We start from the raw sequence: 21893 nt of genomic DNA on the forward strand, positions 1-21893 counted from the left end.
CATATTTCATTTTCTGTCTACCAGTAGAGCCTAGATTTCATTATTTAGCACAGATAAGTCATTTATCCAGAGGTCACGCATCACATGGACCCATGCTCTAGGATAGGGCAAAGAAATTATCTAAGGTAACTTTGAGAGCTGTTACCATTCGTTTTTCAGTCACCTAAATCTGTGTGCTGAATCAACAAGGCTGATGCACCTATGGCAAATAACTAGCTAAGTGCTAGCTATGTACATATATATATAAGCATAGATACACATACATTTACATATATGAGCATATATGTACACTCAGATCAAAGCATGCTATTTCTAGTAATACCTTATATGAGAGAGAGAAGATAACGCTGTAGCTTTGTTAGCAGGGAGCTTCTCACAAGGCTCCATGTGTTGTTCACGACATTAATGAATTATATTCTTCCCCAAGGAATCAATTTATGAAACTAAAAATGATCAACACTTCCAAGAGATAACAAGGATGCATGTACCACAGATCAGAAAAAACATTAAGAGAGAATTCTGATTTAAGAAAACAGGCTTAAATCAATGAAAATGAGACATACTACTTTTTTCTTGTTTTTCAATGCAAACCAGATCAATATTACCACAAAATATTATACAGCTGAAGAGTAGAGAGCTCAAGGCTGATAACATGAAATATTTCACTAGAGCAAAAGTGATTTTAGAAGCATTAAAAAAGCAAATGTATGTCTCACACTCACAATGGAGATTCTTCTCAAAGTGAAAAAACAAAACAAAAAAACCCAATTGCTCCCCTTTATTATAACTTTTCTGTAGTCAACACTGCCCTCTAGTGATATAAAAGTCAAATATCAGAAAGCGAACATCACTTGGTTCACTTGAGTATGTTTTAGTCAGAGAATCTAGTTTGGACTACAAATCCCAGCAAAGACAGAATAAATAGATTCAGGATGACCTTTATTATATACTGTATGTTAAATTAGAAACTCTTTTAAAAGGCATTAAATCAAGGACACTAATTCACGGAAACAGCAGCTTTTAAATACTATGGGAACAAAACATCGCTACACAGTGAATTACATCTTCACATAAAATTATACAATTCAAGAAAGACCCTGAAGGGCTTCTCTGGTGGCACAGTGGTTGCGAGTCCGCCTGCCGATGCAGGGGACACGGGTTTGTGCCCCGGTCTGGGAGGATCCCACATGCCATGGAGCGGCTGGGCCCGTGAGCCATGGCCGCTGGGCCTGCGTGTCCGGAGCCTGTGCTCTGCAGCGGGAGAGGCCACAGCAGTGAGGGGCCTGCGTACCGCAAAAAAAAAAGAAAGACCCTGAAGACTTATCACCTAAGATATGAGAATACGTAGGATAGTGAGATTAAAGCCTCACCATCTGTAGACAAGAAAATTCAACAGGAAATGAGCCAGGCTAGTTCTCATGGTGTGTGTAAACACACTGAAAAGTGTGGCTAGAAACCAAGACCTCACATACCTGCCAGCACTGCCCATTAGTATACCTGACTCCTCCTTTTAGGAAAAAAGCTCAAGAAAAAGAGTACTTTTGATTGCTAAGTATTTACTGAGCCCAGGAAATTTTCCAAGAAAAGAAAGACTTACCAAGGGTGGTGCCATCCTGCCCCATGATGCACTTCATAGAAGTGATGATCTGCTCCACAACAGGTGGTGACAGTGATGTGGCGTACACTGCACTATGAGAATGTGTCCGCAGATAGTCGATCAGCTCCTGGGGAGTTCACAGAAGCAAGGCATTAGAGGCAGTGCGTGAATTCACCAGCAATGTCACTGCCTTCCTCCCAGGTGACAGAAGCCTCCTCCCTTCAATAGCACTGGAATAGGCACATCTATCTGAGACACGAGATCAACCAATACAGTCAAAGCACACTGTCAGCAACAACTGGGTCAGACACATGGCAACATCCTTAGGCTTTGTTTTGTTTTGTTTTTTTGGCTGTGCTGCGCAGCTTGTGGGATCTTAGTTCCCAGACCAGGGATTGATCCTGCGCCATCAGCAGTGAAAGAGAGGAGTCCTGACCACTGGGCCACCAGGGAATTCTCTGTTTCGTTTTTTAAACATGCCACAACATGAAAGGAAGAAGAACTAGCTTTAAAGAAGACCTCTAAACTTAGAGAACATATCATTTAATGTTATAAACAGCTCTGCAATGCTAAATTCAACAAGAAAGCGTTTGAATTGCTGTTTAGATACAACTTACTTCTAAGTATTACAGAAAATATCATTTGCATCTTATCCCATGCCTGCAAAGCTCATCCGTACATTCCCGAATAAGAGACGGGTCTCTAATATCAATTTTAAAAACACTAAATGTCCTCTCCAGATAAACAGAGATTTATAAAATGATATAAATGTGGCAAAAGTTAAACAGAAATTCATTGGGTCTTTCATAATGACACTAAAGCCATCTCACTGAATAAAAAAAAAAAAAAACTTGTCTGTCAGTCACAAAAATTTCAAAACAATCAGTTGTATAGCTCTATTCTCTGATACCTTTTAACTTCACTAAGTCTTTATATAAAATGTGCACACAAAGAAGCTTATGTTCCAGAACCAAAACAGGAGACAGAAAATGCCGCCAGAAAACAGTGTAGATACTAAAAATTGTACAAAACCAAAAAAACCATAAATACACTGTACCTCAATGATCTCCCAGAGTATTATTTTTCTATCCTTTTGTTTAGCAACAAATCTTACCAAAAACCAATCAATTCTCCAAAGTGAGCCTGGTCCTTTTAAAAATTGAAGTAAATATCTATTGAACTTGACTAAAACCACTGATAATGGGGTTTCTCTAAAAGACAATGAATTATTAAGAGAAAGTCCATGCTTTAAGACTCCCAGTGTCAAATTTTAAAGAGGAATTTAAGGACATTTATTTAAGGACATTTAAGCACCTACCATGTACTATGTACAAATACTTGACATACACTGTTTTTTTCCCTAAAACTGGAGAGTTTTTTAAAATAACAGTTTTATTAATATACAATTCACATACCATAGTATTCACTTTTTCAAACTGTATAATTTAGTGGCTTTCAGTATATTCACAGAGCTGTGCAACTTTCATTACTATCTAATTTTAGAACATTTTCATTACCTCAAAAAGAAACCTCACACCCATTAGCAGTCACTTTCTACTTCCCCCATCTCCTGAGGCCCTGGCAACCACTAACCTATTTCTGTCTCTATGACTTGCCTATTCTGGATATATCATATAAAAAAAAATACTTTAGCCTTTTGTGACTGACTTCTTTAATTTAACATAAGGCTTTCAAGGTTATTTCTACGTTATAGCATGGACATATATTATTTTTTAAACCTTAACTACAATCTTATAAGCCAGGCACATTTATCTCTGTTTTCCTGATAAGGAAATCGGAAGGTTAAATACTTTGCCCAAGGTCTCATGAAGTTTGGGAAATACTCAAACCTAGGGCTCTGTCTCCATGGTTGAACCATTTCCACCATGCTACACTGATTCTCAAATACCCCAGAGTTCATTATGTAATTTTTGAATTGGAAAATACAATGCCTTGTTAGTACACCAGAGCTAGCAGAGTAATCTTTTTTCTTCCTGTCTTGATGCTCACCCAAGATGCATCTGAATCCAAGGGCAGGGGAAGAAACTGGTCTTCTATCCCCCACCAGTTCCCATGACATCCCCACTATGTTTGAAATAGTGAGCACAGCTCAAACCCAATAGAAGACTATGGCAAACAGGCAGCACCACTGTGTGTTCTTTCATACAAGAGCGTATTCTGTACTCAGACCAGGATGTAGTTTAGAACGAATAAGAAAACAACAAACAATGAACAGAACCAGCTTATCAGAGTCACTCACCAGGCAGCTGAAGTGTGAAGTGTGCTGGCATTATACGCCTAAATCACAAACAAATTTAGGATCTCCACATCCAAGTTTGGGACTCTATCTGCTAAATGTGAGTAACCAAATTGAAATCTAGTAGCCAATACCTTTATGAACCTTAACTGCTTGATTCTCAGGGCCCATTTACCTTCTTGCCTCCGATGTATCCTCCAGAAGCACCAAAGCTCTTTGTGAATGTTCCCATCATAATGTCCACATCCTCAGGATCCAGGCCAAAGTAATCCACCACACCTCGTCCTGTAGGGCCCAGAGCCCCAATGCTGTGAGCTTCATCTAGATACAAGTATGCCTTGTATTTCTTCTTAAGGGCAATCACTTCAGGAAGGCGAACAATAGATCCCTCCATGCTGGCAAAACAGGGTAAAAAATACACACACTGAGACTTCTTAACTCTCAAAAATTAGGAGTTGGACACTTTATTATTATTAATTTTTTAAGTTTACTGCCTTTTTAAATGGTCTGACAACTCTGCCTGTGTTTTTTTTTTTTAGCAGTTTTAACAATTCTTTATTTCCTTGGGTTCATACTAACTCAGGTGAACTTCCAGACAACTTTAGAATAAAAAAATTTTCCCCAGATATATTACACTTGTGGTCCATAATCTTCTCATTCAGTCTCAACAATACCATTGGAACCAAGTTGCAATCTATATTATTAGCCTTCTACATAAAACATGTAACAGTTCTTAACTTACTTTTCCAGTATATTTTATAAGGCAGTTCTGTTATTAACTCACTACTCTCTTCCAGCACTTATTAAATCTTTGTTCATTAATAGACTGCAATGGTTTTTTATCCCCCAAAGGAAAAAGAAAGGATTAATATTTACTGAACATCAACAAGGTGCCGAGTTCATTACACTAGTTTTCCATATCCAGAGTTACAACAAGATTTGGGAACAAGAAAAAATAAGATTACCCTCCAAAGGCTAAACTACAAAGCAGCACATGGTGAAGGAAATTAGCCAGCCTTAAAAGAAGCATACCTGTGGTTTTAAACTGGCAAAGAAAGACAATGCCATGGATAGGCAGATATCTAAAGGAAAGGAGACTGGATCTTTTAAAACAAACACCAGAATACAAGTGATCTTAATTCACCACAGAGGGACAGAGGTCACAGTAGATTCTTCTAAAGTTTGTAATTATAGGCAACATTAGACTTTGCATCACATTGCATGTGTAATTAAAATTACATGAAAAGAATAAAAAACATTAGGAGATGAGAGAATAAATGCAAGGGCTGCAAACAGGTAAGCAAAATAAAATATTTCTTAAAATTAAATGGCGTGTAATTTGTTCTGACATATTGGAAAACATATTCCAATTCTTGCCCCTATGTATAAACCCCCTCTACAAACAGTGGAAAAATAAAGGAGCCAAATAGAAAGGAGATCTGGAGATCATACAGCATGATGGAAAGAATAAAGAAGAGCCAGGTATTTTAACAAGTCAGAAACCCTGTCTCCTTAGTTCCAGAGGAGTCTAGATTAGTGTCCCCTTCAGCTTAAAACTTCTATGACTCCATGGCGCAAATCAGACATAAGAATAATAAAGCAGGATTACCTATATATTCCCTCCACAAGGATTAGAATTTTCTTCCAGGGCCTTCGTGTCCGAGGTTGACCATAAACAATGGCATCTTTCAACAACTTCTCTAGGCTTTGCATATCTGTGGCACACAAAAAATAATTTCAGCACAAAGTATCTTCCTCTTTGCTAACTTTATTCCTAAAGTGCAAATATACATTTCTTATTCAGGAAGTGTGTCTCAGATAGCAAAGGACATTAACATAATTAGAACTGGGCAGAAAAAGATAGGGCCAAATGGGTAAGCTACTGCTGGCTTGAATTAAAATCTCATCTAGAATGTAACAAGTGTTCAAAACCACAGAAACTCGACTAAATGAGTGTGGCACAAGTGATTCAGTTGGTTAGCATGCTTATGAAATGACCAGTGTTTCATGTGAAATACCTTGCCATTCAGTTAGCTTTTTCTGTATTTATACAATCAACTGTATCTTTAATCATTCAGAAGTAAATGCATGAAGAAGGCTGAGCAAGAAAGTGTGAATGAAGTACTACAAATACATGCACCTCCTAAGAAGCAAAATATGGGAGAAAAACTTCAAAGTGTATACCCCATTTCCTTTCACCTAGGATATATTCAATAAAAGCCTGCTAAGTAGCTTTATCTTGGTAGTGGGTTGAATATACACCAGTTTGGGCAAGCATGAATCTATGTGTTAGCAAGCTTGGCCATCAGTTGAGACTGTTCCATGTCTGACTTGACCAGCTGCCTGTCCACAACCAAGTTCTTCTGGCTCTGTTGGTCATTAAGGTGGTTAACAGGCCCAGCAAACACTTGGCTAGTACTACCACTAATGAGGAGCATAATTTTCCTGTTAAAGACAAATGCTTTGAAGACCACTGCTACCACCACTACAGACTGCATACTTAAAATATCTGCCCTGAAGCAATGTCCCTACAAACCCCCCGCCCCAAAATCTATGCAACATTAAGTCTAGTGTGTGTTTACCAGGGGTGGGAGGCATCCCATAAATCTGATTTTATATCCTTTACTGTTCATCACTGAAGGAAAGGGTTACAAACTTACATGAATTTGCTCTCTTCATAAAAGAAGAGAGCAAATTGGCAGAAAAGAGAACTAAGATAATAAGAACACATACTACAAACACAAAATGGCCCAAAGCTGTGACTGTGTTTACACCTTTGGTTATTCATAACAAAACAATCTATCTGCTATCTAACCTAGAGATAGGAGATGCTCCCACAAAGTAAAAAGTCTCATCTGAAGCCACTAGTCTTGCTGCAGAGGGCGACATGTGGCAAACAGCAGGAGACAAGTAAAAATGGACTCATTGTTTCAGTTTCCTCTGTTTATATACAGAAGGGAAGGGAAAAATAAACACTGATTCAAAATTTTAGATGAAAGGAAATATCTATGGAATGCTTGACCATATTATCTACCCAGGAAAAAAAAATTCAATACCTCTCTCATAGTATACTCTCCAAATCCCATGTAAACTAAAGATTTAGATAAAAATGGGGAAGGCCATTACACAAAATCCAAACAAAAGTCTTAAGACAATAAATGTGACAACATAAACATTTTAATAAGTCTGTACAGCAAGACACTAAAAATAAAGTTAAAAATAAAAAATATTGCAACATAAAAGGCTCTTATAATCAGTAAAAAGAGAAACAGTTTGGGGCTTTCCTGGTAGCACAGTGGTTGAGAGTCCGCCTGCCGATGCGGGAGACATGGGTTTGTGCCCTGGTCCGGGAAGATCCCACGTGCCGCGGAGCGGCTGGGCCCGTGAGCCATGGCCGCTGAGCCTGTGTGTCCGGAGCCTGTGCTCCGCAACAGGAGAGGCCACAACAGTGAGAGGCCCATGTACCACAAAAAAAAAAAAAAAAAAGTTGCTCAACACTTAATAATCAAAGCAATAAAAATTAATATGTTATTGGACTTATTAGATTAGAAAAGATTTTAAATGATGCATAATGGCCTATGTTGGCCTGTGAGTAGAAACAGTCACTGTTTTTGAGTTGAGTTGTTGTGTAAAAATTTGTACCATATTTGGAGGCAATCTGGAAAAGCATAGCAAATTTATACCATTTTAACCATGCATTCTAAAGACTGCTGGGAATTTATCCTAAGGTACTAACCAGACCAGTGAGCAAAAATGTGAATGTTAAGTAGTACTGTTTGTAGCAGAAAAATTCAGAAACAACCTGGATGTTCAAACTGAGGGATGGACTGAATGAGGGCACTGCCTGCCACCCTGGCATTACGGGAGGAGGACAGTCACATGTACTCCAAAGTTCCTGATGTGTTGCAAGAAAACAGCAAGTCACACAACAGTGTTTAATAAATCCCATTTACATAAAACAAAATACTGTATATATCTTTCTCACTGTAAAACATTTTAGACAAAACAAAGACAAAAGGAAGAAAGTTATTACCATCCATAAACCTCCATCCAGAGGCACAGACCTAACATTTGGGCGTATATTCTTTTAGCCTTTTGTCTATACATGTACACAGTCTGGTAAATGATGATACTGAACAGCTTGGTAATCTTTCCTCTCTACAAGAGGGTTTTAACTTGGAAAGTTATGCATTTTTATTGTGATTATTTTAATAATACACAAAGATATTTCCATTTAGAGAGAAAGGTCTGGCTTAGTCCCACTCTTCTCCGTGCTTATACAGCACCTGTTCATATCTGCATTTCAGTATTCGTCTGTTGTATTCTAACTACTGGTTTGTCTATAGTCTCTTTAGCAACCAGTCAGAGATCCTTGAGATCAGGGAGCTTGCTTTATTCACCTTAATACCCCTAATGTTATGACAAGACATACCACAGGCATCTAGCAAATGCATACTAAACAAGTGACTTGTAAACAAGGAAGATGAAAAAGTTCAAAGTAAAAAAAAAGAACAATGTTTTTTTTTTCAATGTTTTTACTTTGTACCAAAAGGCTTCCTTCAGCCTTTACTTTTATTCCAATGAGAAAGATAATAACTTTTAAAAGACTGGACCAGAAAGACATTTTAAATGTTGCTACTTCAGTTTCACTTATATTTCCTATTAATGTAATTAATGTTACCACTGCCACTAACCCAAAGAATATTACACACTAAAGCCAGCAGTAAATTCCATAACAAACTCACTGTTGTGCTTGAAGACTCGAATGGTTGCTCCTGAGAGTCTGGCTCCTAGAACCAATGATGCATGGTTCAGTTCATCACTCAGAATCAGGCAACCCTGCAAAACCACAAGCACAGGAAGGTAAGAAGCTGGGGGGAAAGGTTTAGTTAGCCAAACCACAAAATGCTAAAATCATTAATAATTATATCTTATTAAGGAAAGCCTGCACAATGGCAAAGTTATCAATTTGCTCTGAAATCTTTGTTTATATTATTATATTAATATATGATATTGATATTATATTTATTAGTTTATTATATTATAATAAAATATTATATAAATCATTATTACTGTTTACATGCTATAACTTTTTCCATCCTTTTACTTTTAACCTGTGTCTTCAATTTTTTTTTTTTTTTTTTAATTTTGGCCATGCCGTGTAACTTGCAGGATCTTAGTTTACCCAAATAGGGATTGAACCTGGGCTCACAGCAGTGAAAGCACTGAGTCCTAATCACTGGACCAGGGAATTCCTTGTGTCTTTAAATTTAAAGTAGGTCTCTGGTGGAAGCCTATTTAATTTTATCTAGTCTGACAATCTCTATCTTCTAATTGTAATATATAAACCATTCATATTTAATATGATATCAATATAGTTGTGTTTAAATCTCTTCTCTTGCTTTTTGTTTTCTATTTGTCCCACCTATTCCTTGAGGAACCATATATGTATGTTAACGTAGTCCAAGTACCTCATTTCAAAAAGGAAAATTTGAGGCTCAGAAAGGTTGTGACATGCTCATGGTCACACAGCTAAATCTGACCATATAACCAACCAAAAAAATCTCAGGTCTTCTGCTCATTAATACACTGATTTTTCAATATACCATGCCTAGATATCAATGTTAAAATGAGATGTGTAGGGCCAGCCCTTGAGGGCCCTTTCAAGTTGATAGTGCCAATCTGTTAAAATGTGATTTACAAGGTCTCTTATCTTTTATCTCTTCCACTGTCCCCTCACAAACTCTACCCACAGAAAATAAGATACATACATATATATTACTTTTAACTTATTATTTACCTATATTATTACTTTTAACCTATATTATTAGCTATATTATACATATATGTATTATATATATATACACACATAATTGGCCCATATATCTCTGAACAACACGCATTACCATAAGAACAAGTATTAGGGACCTATATATTTTCATATTTTTCTATTACAAAAAAACCACCTGATAAATAATTTCCAAACTAAACATCCTTTCTTCCATAATTTTAGTCTTTTATGAGAATTTATTTATGAGAATCCCTTTAAAACTGTATGAAACAAAGAAGGCAAGAGTCATCTAATGGAAGGAGAAAAGATCATGGGTTCCAGAGAAAAAGCTTCAACTGATAAAAGTCTCCATGGGATACACTTACACACAAATTATATAAAATTTTATGATAGAAATATCTTTGGGTAAACTATGTTTAAAGTTTACAAGAGCTTCTGGCTTGCCTGAATGCCTTACAAAACAGAAGAAGATATATACGAGGGAGTTTTCATAAATGACAGACTAAATCTTACTTTGCTAACAAGAGCAGGAATGTTCATTGAGTTTGTTGCAAATCCCATGCCATATGTCATAGCAGCTTCCACTCCCAAGAAACTTGCCACAAGCTTCTCTAGCTCTTCATGCTTGTCCAGGTTTCCTGTGTGAAGAAGTTAATGAAGTCAATACCACCAAACCCCAAATCTAAGAATTACTCATTACTTTATAAAAAGAAATCATAGTCTATGTGTTATAACCTTTTCAGACTAAGGTCTATTAAGGAGTCAGTATTACGGAGAGTAAAGACTCATAAAGAATACAATAGTTGAATAAAATCCGATGCAGCACCTGTGGTGGCATTTCTATAAAAAGGGTTGCCAACAATTTCTCCCATTCCTGTTCACACATGCTGGTTCCAAGTCTATGCCTTAAGGGGACTGGCAGCATCTGCTTTTATACATTTGAAGTCAGCTGCCATGTAAAATAGTCTAACTAGCCTGTTGTAAAGACAGATCATGTGGACAGGGAGGGGCTCTGGAGGATGAGGGACTATGGAAGGAAGGGGCAGGGCTCACCACTCAGCTGAGGCGCCAGACATGTAAGTGACACTATCTTGGATACTCTATCGTCAGTCATAATGCTCCACCCAACTCCACATGGAGCCGAGATAAAATGTCAAGTCCTTTCCAAATTACAGAATCACAAGCAAATAAGTACATGTTTCTGTTTTAAGCCACTAAGTTTTGGAATGATCTGTTATGTAGCAAAAGCCAAGTTAAAAAACACCTTCCCTCACTTTGTATTATGATTTTACATCAAATGCTCAAATTTTACATCAAGTGCTCAAATCCTTAAGGACCGAACAACACTGATTAATGATAATGGCTGCATGCAGAGAGAAAAGCAGCAGAGAAAAAAGACTATTGAACTTGGATACTATGTGTCCTTAAAGCTTAAGCAAGTCATTTATCCTCTCTGGGCCTGTTTCTTATCTGTTAAATACCAATAATAATATTTGCTCTATCTATCCCATGACATTGTTGTAAAGATCAGAAGGGATAAGACGTTCAAGAAATTTATACAATACAAAGCGCCGTAAAGACATAAGGTGGGCTTCCCTGGTGGCGCAGTGGTTAAGAATCCGCCTGCCAATGAAGGGGACACGGGTTCAAGCCCTGGCCCGGGAACATCCCACACGCCACGGAGCAACTAAGCCCATGCGCCACAACTACTGAAGCCCACGCACCTAGAGCCTGTGCTCCACCACGAGAAGCCACTGTAGTGAGAAGCCCACACACCGCAGCGAAGAGTAGCCCCCGCTCACCACAACTAGAGCAAGCTCGCGCACAGCAACGAAGACCCCATGCAGCCAAAAATAAATAAATAAAAATTAAAAAGTATCCTTTTAAAAAAGATGTAAGGTATGATTACTCTATGTCATCACTGCACAGTGCTCCCTTAACCACATCACTGGGGATAGACCCATGTGAAATAATAATGAATTGTTGTTTTAATCTACTAAGCTTTGGGGTGATTCACAGTAATAAACATCCAGAAAGTTGCCTTATAACTTTTATGGTTATCAGTTCTCTTGAACAAAATGGAAAAATTAGGAATCCTCCTTTGAACTTAAATAAATCTCTTTGTAGAAATCTGTTCACTTTCACATTTTATAGACTTGTAATAATAATAAGAGTTAATGTTTATTGAGGGTTTACCATGTTACAAGCACTTTACATGAATTAGCTTATTCAATTCTTGAAACACCTCTATAGTGTAGGAATTATTATTAGCCCCAATTTACCAGTATGGAAGCAGATTAATGCTCATATGCCCATGAGCTCAGTACTAGTAAGTAGTACTCTCAATCACTATCATTTGCAAAAGCCAATAAAGTCAACATTAAAGTTATAAATGAAACAAATACTTAATGGAACTTTTCCAGAGATGTTCTGTAAGTATAACATAATGGAAAAGATAAATATATCTCAAAACACACTGAAAGCATTAAAATCATCCATCACTTCAGAAAAATAAAGCATTCTTTTTACCTGATCTAAACTACATGGGAAAGTATGTATTTGGATGCTCTATACAGTATTCTAGCTCTATCTCAGTATTATTCCCTCCTGAGTAAAAACGTTAAGAATAAGAACAGCAGCTGGCCAAACAGAGCCTACACTTACCAATTTCCTGCCGAGTGCTGCACACTCCAACTCCATATTCCTCCAGGACTTTGGCAGCTGCCTCCTGACATGGTCCAGTATTCCGTGCAAACCCAAGATAGTTGTAGGAACCCATGTTTATAACATCTTTAATTACATTCCCTGTGTACCTGTATTTCAATAGCATAAAAGTTCATGAAACTCAAAAGCAAATCAAATACATGTGATAATAAACTTATTGATAATACAAAAGGAAGCACCATCTATAGGAAGTAGAGAGAATATGGTCTAGATGAAAAGCAACTCAAACTCACTACCAATTAGGAAGACGGAAGTTAAAACAAAATACCAGTTTTTACTTATCAATAGGGATGTTTAAAAACTGACCATATCATGGGAATTCCCTGGCAGTCCAATGGTTAGAACTCGGTGCTTTCACTTCTGTGGCCCTGGTTCAATCCCTGGTCAGGGAACTAAGATCCTGCAAGCCATGAGGCAAAGCCAAAAAACATTTAAAAAAATTTTTTTAAATAAATAAATAAAAATAAAAACTGACTACATCCAGTGTTGGCCACGACACTCTCATACGCTGTAGATAAGAATATCAGTCAGTATCTTTCTTTGGAGGGCAGTTTGACAGTACTTCTCTATTAAAAGATATACATATCTTTGACTCAGCAATTCCTACACACATATAAAAGGATATATGCTTAAGGATCCTTTAAGGGTCACTACACAATTTGTCTACTGTGTCCCTTTCCCAGGCACACAGACCAGTGACTTTCCACATGGTGGAAGCTCAGTCAGCCTGGGACCCCGAGTGAGGACAACATGGTTCAGAGGCTCCACCGATCTAAGATGGACATGAAGTAGGGACAAGAAATAAACTGCTTCTGTCTCAACGCTGAGGTTTTGGGGGTTTTTAACACAGGATGACGTAGCCCAATCTACTCTACATTATATGTATCTATACTGTAGAACACTAAGCAGCCACTACAAATAGCCTGCTGTGAACGTACACACGAAGGATGCTGTTACCGGTATGTTAGCAAGTAAAAAAAGCGAGATATAAAATAATTTCCATAGTATGATCCCATTTTTGTAAATCAAAACTACCTGTGTGCAACCCCAGTAGTACAATATATATATATACATGCCATAGAAAACATATGGAGGAATAATATACAATAAACTGATAACAATGGTCGCCTCTGGGGAGTGAGGATTTGTGGCGAAGTGGATTTGCAAAAGGATAGTGGTTAGCTGTCATAGGGAACCTTCAGTTTATTTGTATTACTTGTCTTTTTTAAAAAATAATGACCATATAACCACGTAATGCCTGTACAATATAAACAAAACAAAATCTTACGAATATAAAAAGTTTTCTAAACAATTCAATCCATTTAAGTAAAAATACTCCTTGAATCATTTGAGAAATCAAAATATCCATAAATAAATTCAGATAACTGATTCTGGTAAATGGTATAACAGAAAGGATGTTTTTTCTTTGTGTGAGTATTTTTAATAAGTCAAATTTTGTTTTCAACTATAATCCAACACAGTGACAAATGTAGTAGCAAAATGCATTTAAAAAATCTCAGGACTTTCCTGGTGGCACAGTGGTTAAGAATCCGCCTGCCAATGCAGGGGACACGGGTTCAAGCCCTGGTCCGGGAAGATTCCACATGACGCGGAGCAACTAAGCCCGTGCACCACAACTACTGAGCCTGCACTCTAGAGCCCGTGAGCCACAACTACTGAGCCCTCGTGCCACAACTACTGAAGCCACCTAGAGCCCATGCTCCGCAACAAGAGAAGCCACCACAGTGAGAAGCCTGCGCACTGCAACAAAGAGTAGCCACCGCTCACCGCAACCAGAGAAAGCCCGCGTGCAACAACGAAGACCCCACGCAGCCAAAATTAAATAAATACATAAATTTATTTTTTAAAAAAAATCTCAGTAACAATGAACAATATGAAAGGAAACTAATCATGCTGTATTGTACTCTCAGCTTCCACTCCTATTTTGACAGAATATTCAAATTGCAATACAACATCTTCTGAAGTGAAGAAATTCTTTTTTTGTTGTCAAGAAACAATTTCCCAACCGAGACTCACTTGAACGACCAGTTGTAATCATGAGACTGTCTCTCCATGATGTCCACCCTGGCCCCAGGCACACTGCAGATGGGCCGATTCCAGTTGTCTCTAATCCTCATGTAGAGGTTCCTTGTATAGAAGTTTTCGAAATCCTGATACAATGACACAAAGTCCTGCCAAAAAAATGGTGAAAATACTATAAATTAAACTGAGTTCCTTTGAAAAGTTTTACAACTTCCCTTTTCGTAATGCAAGAGCACTTTAGACTAAGACGTCAATTATACAGAATTAACTGATACGGAAAACACTGGAAAGGCATCAATTCCTTATGTTATTTTTAAACAACTCAATCAGGTAAAATTCACTTAGCTTTGACCATTGGGCTATAAGAAATGGTTGCAAGTAACTAACTGACAGCTCAAAAGTAGAGCCAAAGAATTTAACTTAGTAAAGCAGACCTCATAAAAATAAACCGGGTTTGTACAATTCTGTCATTAAATGGTTTTCCTTCCTAAAAACCTTAAAAACATGGCTCTTCTGCCCCACCCCCACCAGTAATATATTAGGGGAAATGCCATAAAAACCCCTATAATTCCAGTTTCAACCAAGAAAAATAATTCCAAAATTAAGATTTCATCCTCTGCATATTTTCAAGGATCAAAATGAAACAAATCCAAAGAAAAATTATAAACAAGAAACACTAAAAGGTAGTTATAGAAAGACACCTACTTGAGGTTTCTTTCCTTGGATGGGCGTTTTTAAAAAAATCTCAAAATGAGACTTCCCTGGTGGCGCAGTGGTTAAGAATCCGCCTGCCAATGCAGGGGACACGGGTTCAATCCCTGGTCCGGGAAGATCCCACATACTGCGGAGCAACTAAGCCCGTGAGCCACAACTACTGAGCCTGCGCTCTAGAGCCCATGAACCACAACTACTGAAGCCCACACACCTAGAGCCCGTGCTCCGCAACAAGAGAAGCCACCACAATGAGAAGCCCACGCGCCACAAGGAAGAGTAGCCCCCACTTGCCTCAACTAGAAAAAGACCGCACGCAGCAATGAAGACCCAGTGCAGCCAAAAAATAATTAAAAAAAAAAAAATCTCAAAATGAATTTTCACGATCAGGGATTTAAAGCTCTCCCTCCCTCCCTGAAAATAAGTGATGCTAAAATTTAAGTCTGTAAAAATTAAGTCACAGTGGAGCTTTAATTAATGCATAAAGTTCTGCTCAGAACGCAGTGACCAGACCACGTGAGGTCTACTTGAAGGTAAAGAGTAAACCAAACAAAAAGAAAACTGTACTACAGCTTTATGATAGCCGGCAAATCACGGAGCTTCTAGCCCTCAGATCTGGCTTGGTGCCAATCTAAATTCATCTTTTAAATAAGCTAGTCAAAAACATTAAAAGTTTAAGCCTTATTCTGTAAAAGATTTTCATTGCTAAAGAAGGCTCTACATAAAAGTTTAAAATTAACCTTCTATGACATTGGACTCTAAAAGTGCCTACTAAATAAGCCTCACAGTAGATAAAAATCTCCTTAAATAAAGCTAAGCAGAGTCACAAAGAACTCAGGAATTTGCGGTAGCTGATACCATCTCTCCTGCAATTGGTTCTAACATTTACATTTCCTAACGAGAAAATATCCATAAATAATGTGTCTCTCACAATTGGAAATTTATTACTTAAATACTATGTCCCGTTTGATAGTCTTTTCTTTCAACATACTGGATCAATTAAAACTGGAACAGAGACACCCAAATTCTAATTAAGGACTTTCCTTTAACTACTATTCACCATGCATTTATTTCACAAAGGAAAAAACAAAAAAACAGTCTCCAGTCCTTCTCAATGGGTAAACAGTACTAACTCTTCTTGATCTCATTTCTTTACAACTTCCTAAAACTGCACATCAATGTTAAAGGTATTAACTCAAATACTTGAGAGAAATACTCCATCATGGACAAGTTTTTATTAGCGACAAAACGCAGTATTTTTTGCTTTTAGTATATAAATATCAGAAAAAACTTAGAGTCCAGTCCTATCTACCAGAAGGGTTACTAAACCCCAAAGAGAAAAGGGCTGCAGACCAGAATGAGGTGAGCTTTGGGTAACCTGTGACAGAGCTGTCTGAGGTTAGGAGGGCAGGGATGGGCTCTGATCTGAACAGAGAGACCGCCAAGATCAGGGAGCTCTGCCTCTCCTTACAAGGAGAGAACGACTAAGTCCCTGAGAAGGGAACAGGCTTGCACAGTGAGGAAGTTGTCACAGTGAGGGATGTTATGTTTAAGACCCAAAGCAGGTGAGACAGATGGTAGAAGACAGGGACTTGTGGCCTGGGTAGCGGCTTTGACTGCAGTTAGAAGGTTCAGTAGAGATCTGAAGGGATGCTAACCAAACTCGCCGCAGCCTTGCGATGAAGTAAGAAAGGGGATGGAAGGGGACCACGATTTGAGGTTCTAGTTCTAGGCAATAAGAACGTCTGTTTCTAAAAACATATACACTTTACACTTGAAATATTTTAGGACTAGGGGTAAACTAGAGGACTTTTCATTCATTCTTTCAAATCTTTTATTGGACACTCAATATATGTTTGATTCATTGCTAGACTTGGGATACATTAAGGACAGGAGAGTTCTCTCTGCAAACAATGACACCCCACACCCCAGCCTGCTCCACATCCCCCTCCCCCTCTTCTTCCTCCTCAGTTTAGTCACTGTGAAACGACTTTAGTCAGGGCCAACCTAATACGCATTTGTTCAGGCACTGAACCAACATTTACTGAGCAGTACTTTCCAGGCACTAAGCAAGGCACTGGGGATAAAAATGAGTAAGACACAACCTCTACACACTGAAGGATCTCTTAATGTAGTGGAGAGGCACACAGATAAAGTTACAACACAATATAACAAGTACTGTAGAGGGAGGCTTGCCCAGAGACAGCCTAACTGGTAGGTGAGTGGCAATGATAGAGTCAAGTTCAAACAGCCTTACGGATACCCTCCTCATGGACACCTCTGAAGATCTTTACAAACCCCATACACCAGCACATATCCATGATAAGCAGAAATAAAACCTAGCTGAGACCACCTTGGATTGTTGGGTTTGAGGTACTCACAAGTTAAGTGACTTCTACTACTGGCCTGAAAGGTAAAATTGAAATTCATGGATTTGTTAATTAGGGATCAGTAAAGACCTTACCCAAAGTAGTCTGGGGTCATCTTAATTACCCAATAAATATCCTTTATTATTTAAGCCTATTTGAGGTAAGTCTTGTAGAAAACATCCTATATATTGTTTAAAATAAATAGGCACCTATTCTACTGTCTATACAGGCCTTAAGATCACAGGGTAATCTATTAATATATAACCAGCGGGATCTGCAGCACCCCAAAACCCAACACTTTAATATATCTGCAGGAAAGCTATGATTGTTCATACCAAGTGGGATAAAAAAGAGCTGTAAAGAGCAACACATCTGTTCAGGTCAGGTTTTACCACCAAATGTATTAAAAAAAAAAACTTTTGGTTTTCAGATATTTTAGAGTTTTGATTGTAGATATGGGACTGTGAACCTTCTGGAAAAGTATAGGATGATCCTGACAAGTGAAATTGTGCCCCAAAGAGTTAACAGAAGTTGATAACTAAGAGAAAGTCTTGAACTTGTCTTACAGAACAACAGATAAGGGAACAGCTTGTTAAAAACCCTTTGCTCGTAAACTGCTTTCATTGATTAAGTTCGCTTTAGTTTTTTTCTTTCTCTCTTTTTGCCTCTTCTATAACTGCAGGCCTTCCCAGCTTTCACACAGCCCCAGTTGTTTTAAAGGAACTTGGAGTCTGCTCCCGCCCAGTGTAAGCTGGCTGGGGGCTGCATGGGACCACTGACCCTAAAACTGGGGCTGCACAGATGTTCAGTAAATGGCCTTTTAACATCAGAGGGCCAGAAAACTCTACCCTCAGACCAAGCAAAGCGACTCTAGTTTGAATATGAAGAAGCATGTAACCCAAATGTGCCTATGCAGAACAAGGATTACCTCACCTTTTCTCTGCCTTTAATCACCTTTCTCTATGCCTAAGACCACTCTTGCTTATCCCATAAATACCCCAACCTCCTTGCCTTCAGGGAGGTGGACCTGAGACCTGTTCTTCCATCTCCTCGCTTGGCTGCCTTATGAATAAACTCTTGGCTGTAAACCAACCCGAGTCTCAGTGTTTGGCTTGTGGCATCTTGGGCAAACAGACCTGGTTCAGTAACACAAGTATTATTCTGGTATTTACATATTTAGGCACCATATTAACCTCTGCACATAAATGAGTTCTGAAAGCTAATTTCAAAAAAAAAAATCACAGGGGAAAAAGGTTGGGTGCTACCACTTTCAGAAGTTGACTTTATAAAAATTGGCCATGTTCGTTAAGACAATTCAGGCCAACATAGATGCATGCCCAGATACTTTTATATGATGAGGATAAAGATGATGAATAATCACATCAATAGAAACAGGAGTTCCCAATTACTGAGTACTTATGATATGTGTTGCCAAGGGCTTCACATATTTTTTCTCTTAAGTATCCCTGAACTCTCTTACAGAAGCTATTACTCCCATTTTCAGAAAGGCAAAATGGCTTTCCCACCTAGAGACCTGGCCAGAAGCAGAGCCAGGAGCTGATCCAGGTCTTTTAATTCCAGAGTCTATGCTCCTAACCCTAGCCACAATGCCTCCCATTCTGTGCTGCTACTAAGTCAATCTGAAATAACTTTCTACAGCATTGAAAGCACGTTAAGACCACTGGACTATTGGCCCTCCCACCCCTTTCCTATGGTCGGCCTACAGCCAGCATGTGTGTATGTGCAAGCACACAAAGAAGCACACATTCACACACACAGTAATAGTGTACAATAAAACTCTTTAAAAAGGTTTATTTTGGATATAGCTTTTCAGTGAGAAATCCCAAGAGGAAACAGACGACTGCTCTATACAATGCAATATGATTCAGCAATAAAAAAATGAATTACCAAAATATACCACAACATGGATGAAGCTCAAAAACATTCCAAGCGATAGAAGCCAGACACAAAAGATCACACATTGTATGATCCCATTTATATGAAATGTCTAGAGACAGAAAGTAGATTAGTGGTTGCCTAGCATGAGGTGCAGGAGGAAGGGGTGATTGTCAATGGGTATGGGGTTTCTTCTTCAGATCATGAAAACGTTATAAAATTAGCTTATGGTTTTGGCCGTACGCTTTCTGTAAATAGTAATAAAAATCATTCAACTGTACATTTTAAACAGGTGAACTTTATGGTACATAAATTATATTTCAATAAAGCTATTTAAAAAAAAAATTAAGTAGGGAATTCCCTGGCAGTCCGGGGGTTAGGACTCTGTGCTTCCACTGCAGGGGGCATGGATTAGACCCCTGGTCGGGGAACTAAGATCCTGCAAGTGGCACAGTGCGGCCCCAAAAAAAGGTGACTGCTTGACTGCTGTCCTGGGCTCCACACTTACCACAAAACTATGGAAAGTGGAGCTCTTTTTAAACCCACAGAACTAAAAAAGACAAACCAATTGATAATCCCCCAGCTTAACATATCAAGCAACTATACTCATTGTTTCCAAAGATACTGCTAAAGTGACAATTATCAGAATATTCTTAGTAAGCTACTTTTTGAAGGAGGTCAAGAATAAATCCTTCCAGGAATTTGAATTAATGTATTTTAATTCTTTTGTATCTTGAAAATTAAAATATAGACATATAATGTCCCTTCCCAGTATCCTATCCCTCCCATTTCTGAATATATGATCATGAACTGTAGAGGCAAATGTTAAAGTTTAGTAAGTGTGTGGTAACTATCTACCACAATTCACTCCTTAGATTTCTAGGTATTTCCTATCTAGATACTAGAACATTTTTATTAATTCAAGCTTTTACTATACCTATCACATACGTGTTTCTGAACTACCAGCCTCACCTCACACAAAAAAGAAACCAGACTGAGAGAAAACATTTTTATCCAAAACACCACCAATAACAGAAGATCAAGCAGTAAAGAATTCCAATAATTTTAGCAATTTATATAAAATAGAACACATTTATGCTAACTCATCTTTATTAGCATGACCATGTGGTTCATTTCTACCCAAAGCAACATATGAAGCACTTGTATAAATAGTTTAAACAGGCTCTCTTTTGTAATGGAATGAGGGAGAAAATAAGGATGTGGCTATGAACACTACTCACTCAGAGAAATGAGAAAGTAGCAACATTATATTTGCATTTTATGATCCTAAGCAAACACTTTCCCTCACCTCTTCCCAGTGTAACACTTAAAAACTGGCCTATCCCTCTCACTACGTCCAAACCAGCATCAGAAAACAAACACGATCTGCCATAACGCTAAATGAGCCTTCCTTCCCTTCTAATAGCTGAATTTTTATAAGAAAATGGCAGAATTCAGCTGTTTTAACTGCTAATATTATCTTCTGTGAAAATCCTACTAAAATGAATTTGAATAAACTAGTACAGTGCTCCCCTAAACAAACTCTACAGGCAAATGTCCCCCTCCATCCTACATATTTCCTCCTATTACTTCTTTCAAGAATTATTTCCTGGGGACTTCCCTGGTGGCACAGTGGTTAAGAATCCACCTGCCAGTGCAGGGGATACAAGTTTGAGCCCTAGTCCGGGAAGATCCCACATGCTGTGGAGCAACTAAGCCCATGCGCCACAACTACTGAGCCTGTACTCTAGAGCCCAAGAGCCACAACTACTGAGCCCGTGTGTCACGACTACTGAAGCCCGTAAACCTGGAGCCCGTGCTCCACAACAAGAGAAACCACTGCAATGAGAAGCCCGCGCACCACAACAAAGAGTAGCTCCCACTCGCCGCAACTAAAGAAAGCTCGCATGCAGCAACAAAGACCCAACACAGCCAAAAATTAAAATTAATTAATTGTTTAAAAAAAGAATTAACTCTATGCTACTCAGCTTACTTTTTTGTTCTACATCTGCATACAATTCAAGTACTATTTACCTGCATAGTGCTTTGCAAAGGCCCATAATTTTTAAGTGTTTATGTTCCCTCAACAAAATTAGAAACTACTTAAGAAGAAAATCCACGTGTTCCAATTCTTTTTTTTTTTTAATTTACTTTATTTAAGTAATTTATTTTTGGCTGTGTTGGGTCTTCGTTACTGCATGCTGTCTTTTCTCTAGTAGCGGCGAGCGGGGCTACTCTTCGTTGCAGAGCATGGGCTCTAGGCATGTAGCAGAGCATGGGCTCTAGGCGCATGGGCTTCAGTAGTTGTGGCCCACAGGCTCTAGAGCGCAGGCTCAGTAGTTGTGGCGCACAGGCTTAGTTGCTCCACAGCATGTGGGATCTTCCCGGACCAGGGATCAAACCCGTGTTCCCTGCATTGGCAGGCGGATGATTCTTCTTTTTTTTTTCTTTAAAATAGATCTTTATTGGAGTATAATTGTTTCACAATACTGTGCTAGCCTCTGT

At 38.4% G+C, this 21893-nt stretch overlaps 1 protein-coding gene across 6 annotated transcripts in view; it reads right to left on the reverse strand.

Moving 5' to 3' along the window:
* Positions 1–21893, reverse strand: part of SPTLC2 (serine palmitoyltransferase long chain base subunit 2) — a 110673-nt gene that overhangs the window by 59071 nt on the left and 29709 nt on the right. For 5 of the 6 annotated variants that reach the window (XM_032621926.1, XM_032621929.1, XM_032621932.1 and 2 more), the window contains 7 exons: positions 14407–14561; positions 12310–12458; positions 10159–10283; positions 8600–8693; positions 5464–5569; positions 4030–4249; positions 1598–1724 (listed from right to left, as the gene is read on the reverse strand). In XM_032621926.1, coding sequence (XP_032477817.1) covers positions 1598–1724; positions 4030–4249; positions 5464–5569; positions 8600–8693; positions 10159–10283; positions 12310–12458; positions 14407–14561 — 976 coding nt within the window. Of the gene's footprint in view, positions 1–309; positions 1284–1597; positions 1725–4029; positions 4250–5463; positions 5570–8599; positions 8694–10158; positions 10284–12309; positions 12459–14406; positions 14562–21893 lie in introns of those variants that run through there. The other variant, XM_032621928.1, reaches the window with a different exon arrangement.

The sequence above is a fragment of the Phocoena sinus genome, chromosome 2 (assembly GCF_008692025.1).
Source record: "Phocoena sinus isolate mPhoSin1 chromosome 2, mPhoSin1.pri, whole genome shotgun sequence".
NCBI lineage: Eukaryota > Metazoa > Chordata > Mammalia > Artiodactyla > Phocoenidae > Phocoena > Phocoena sinus.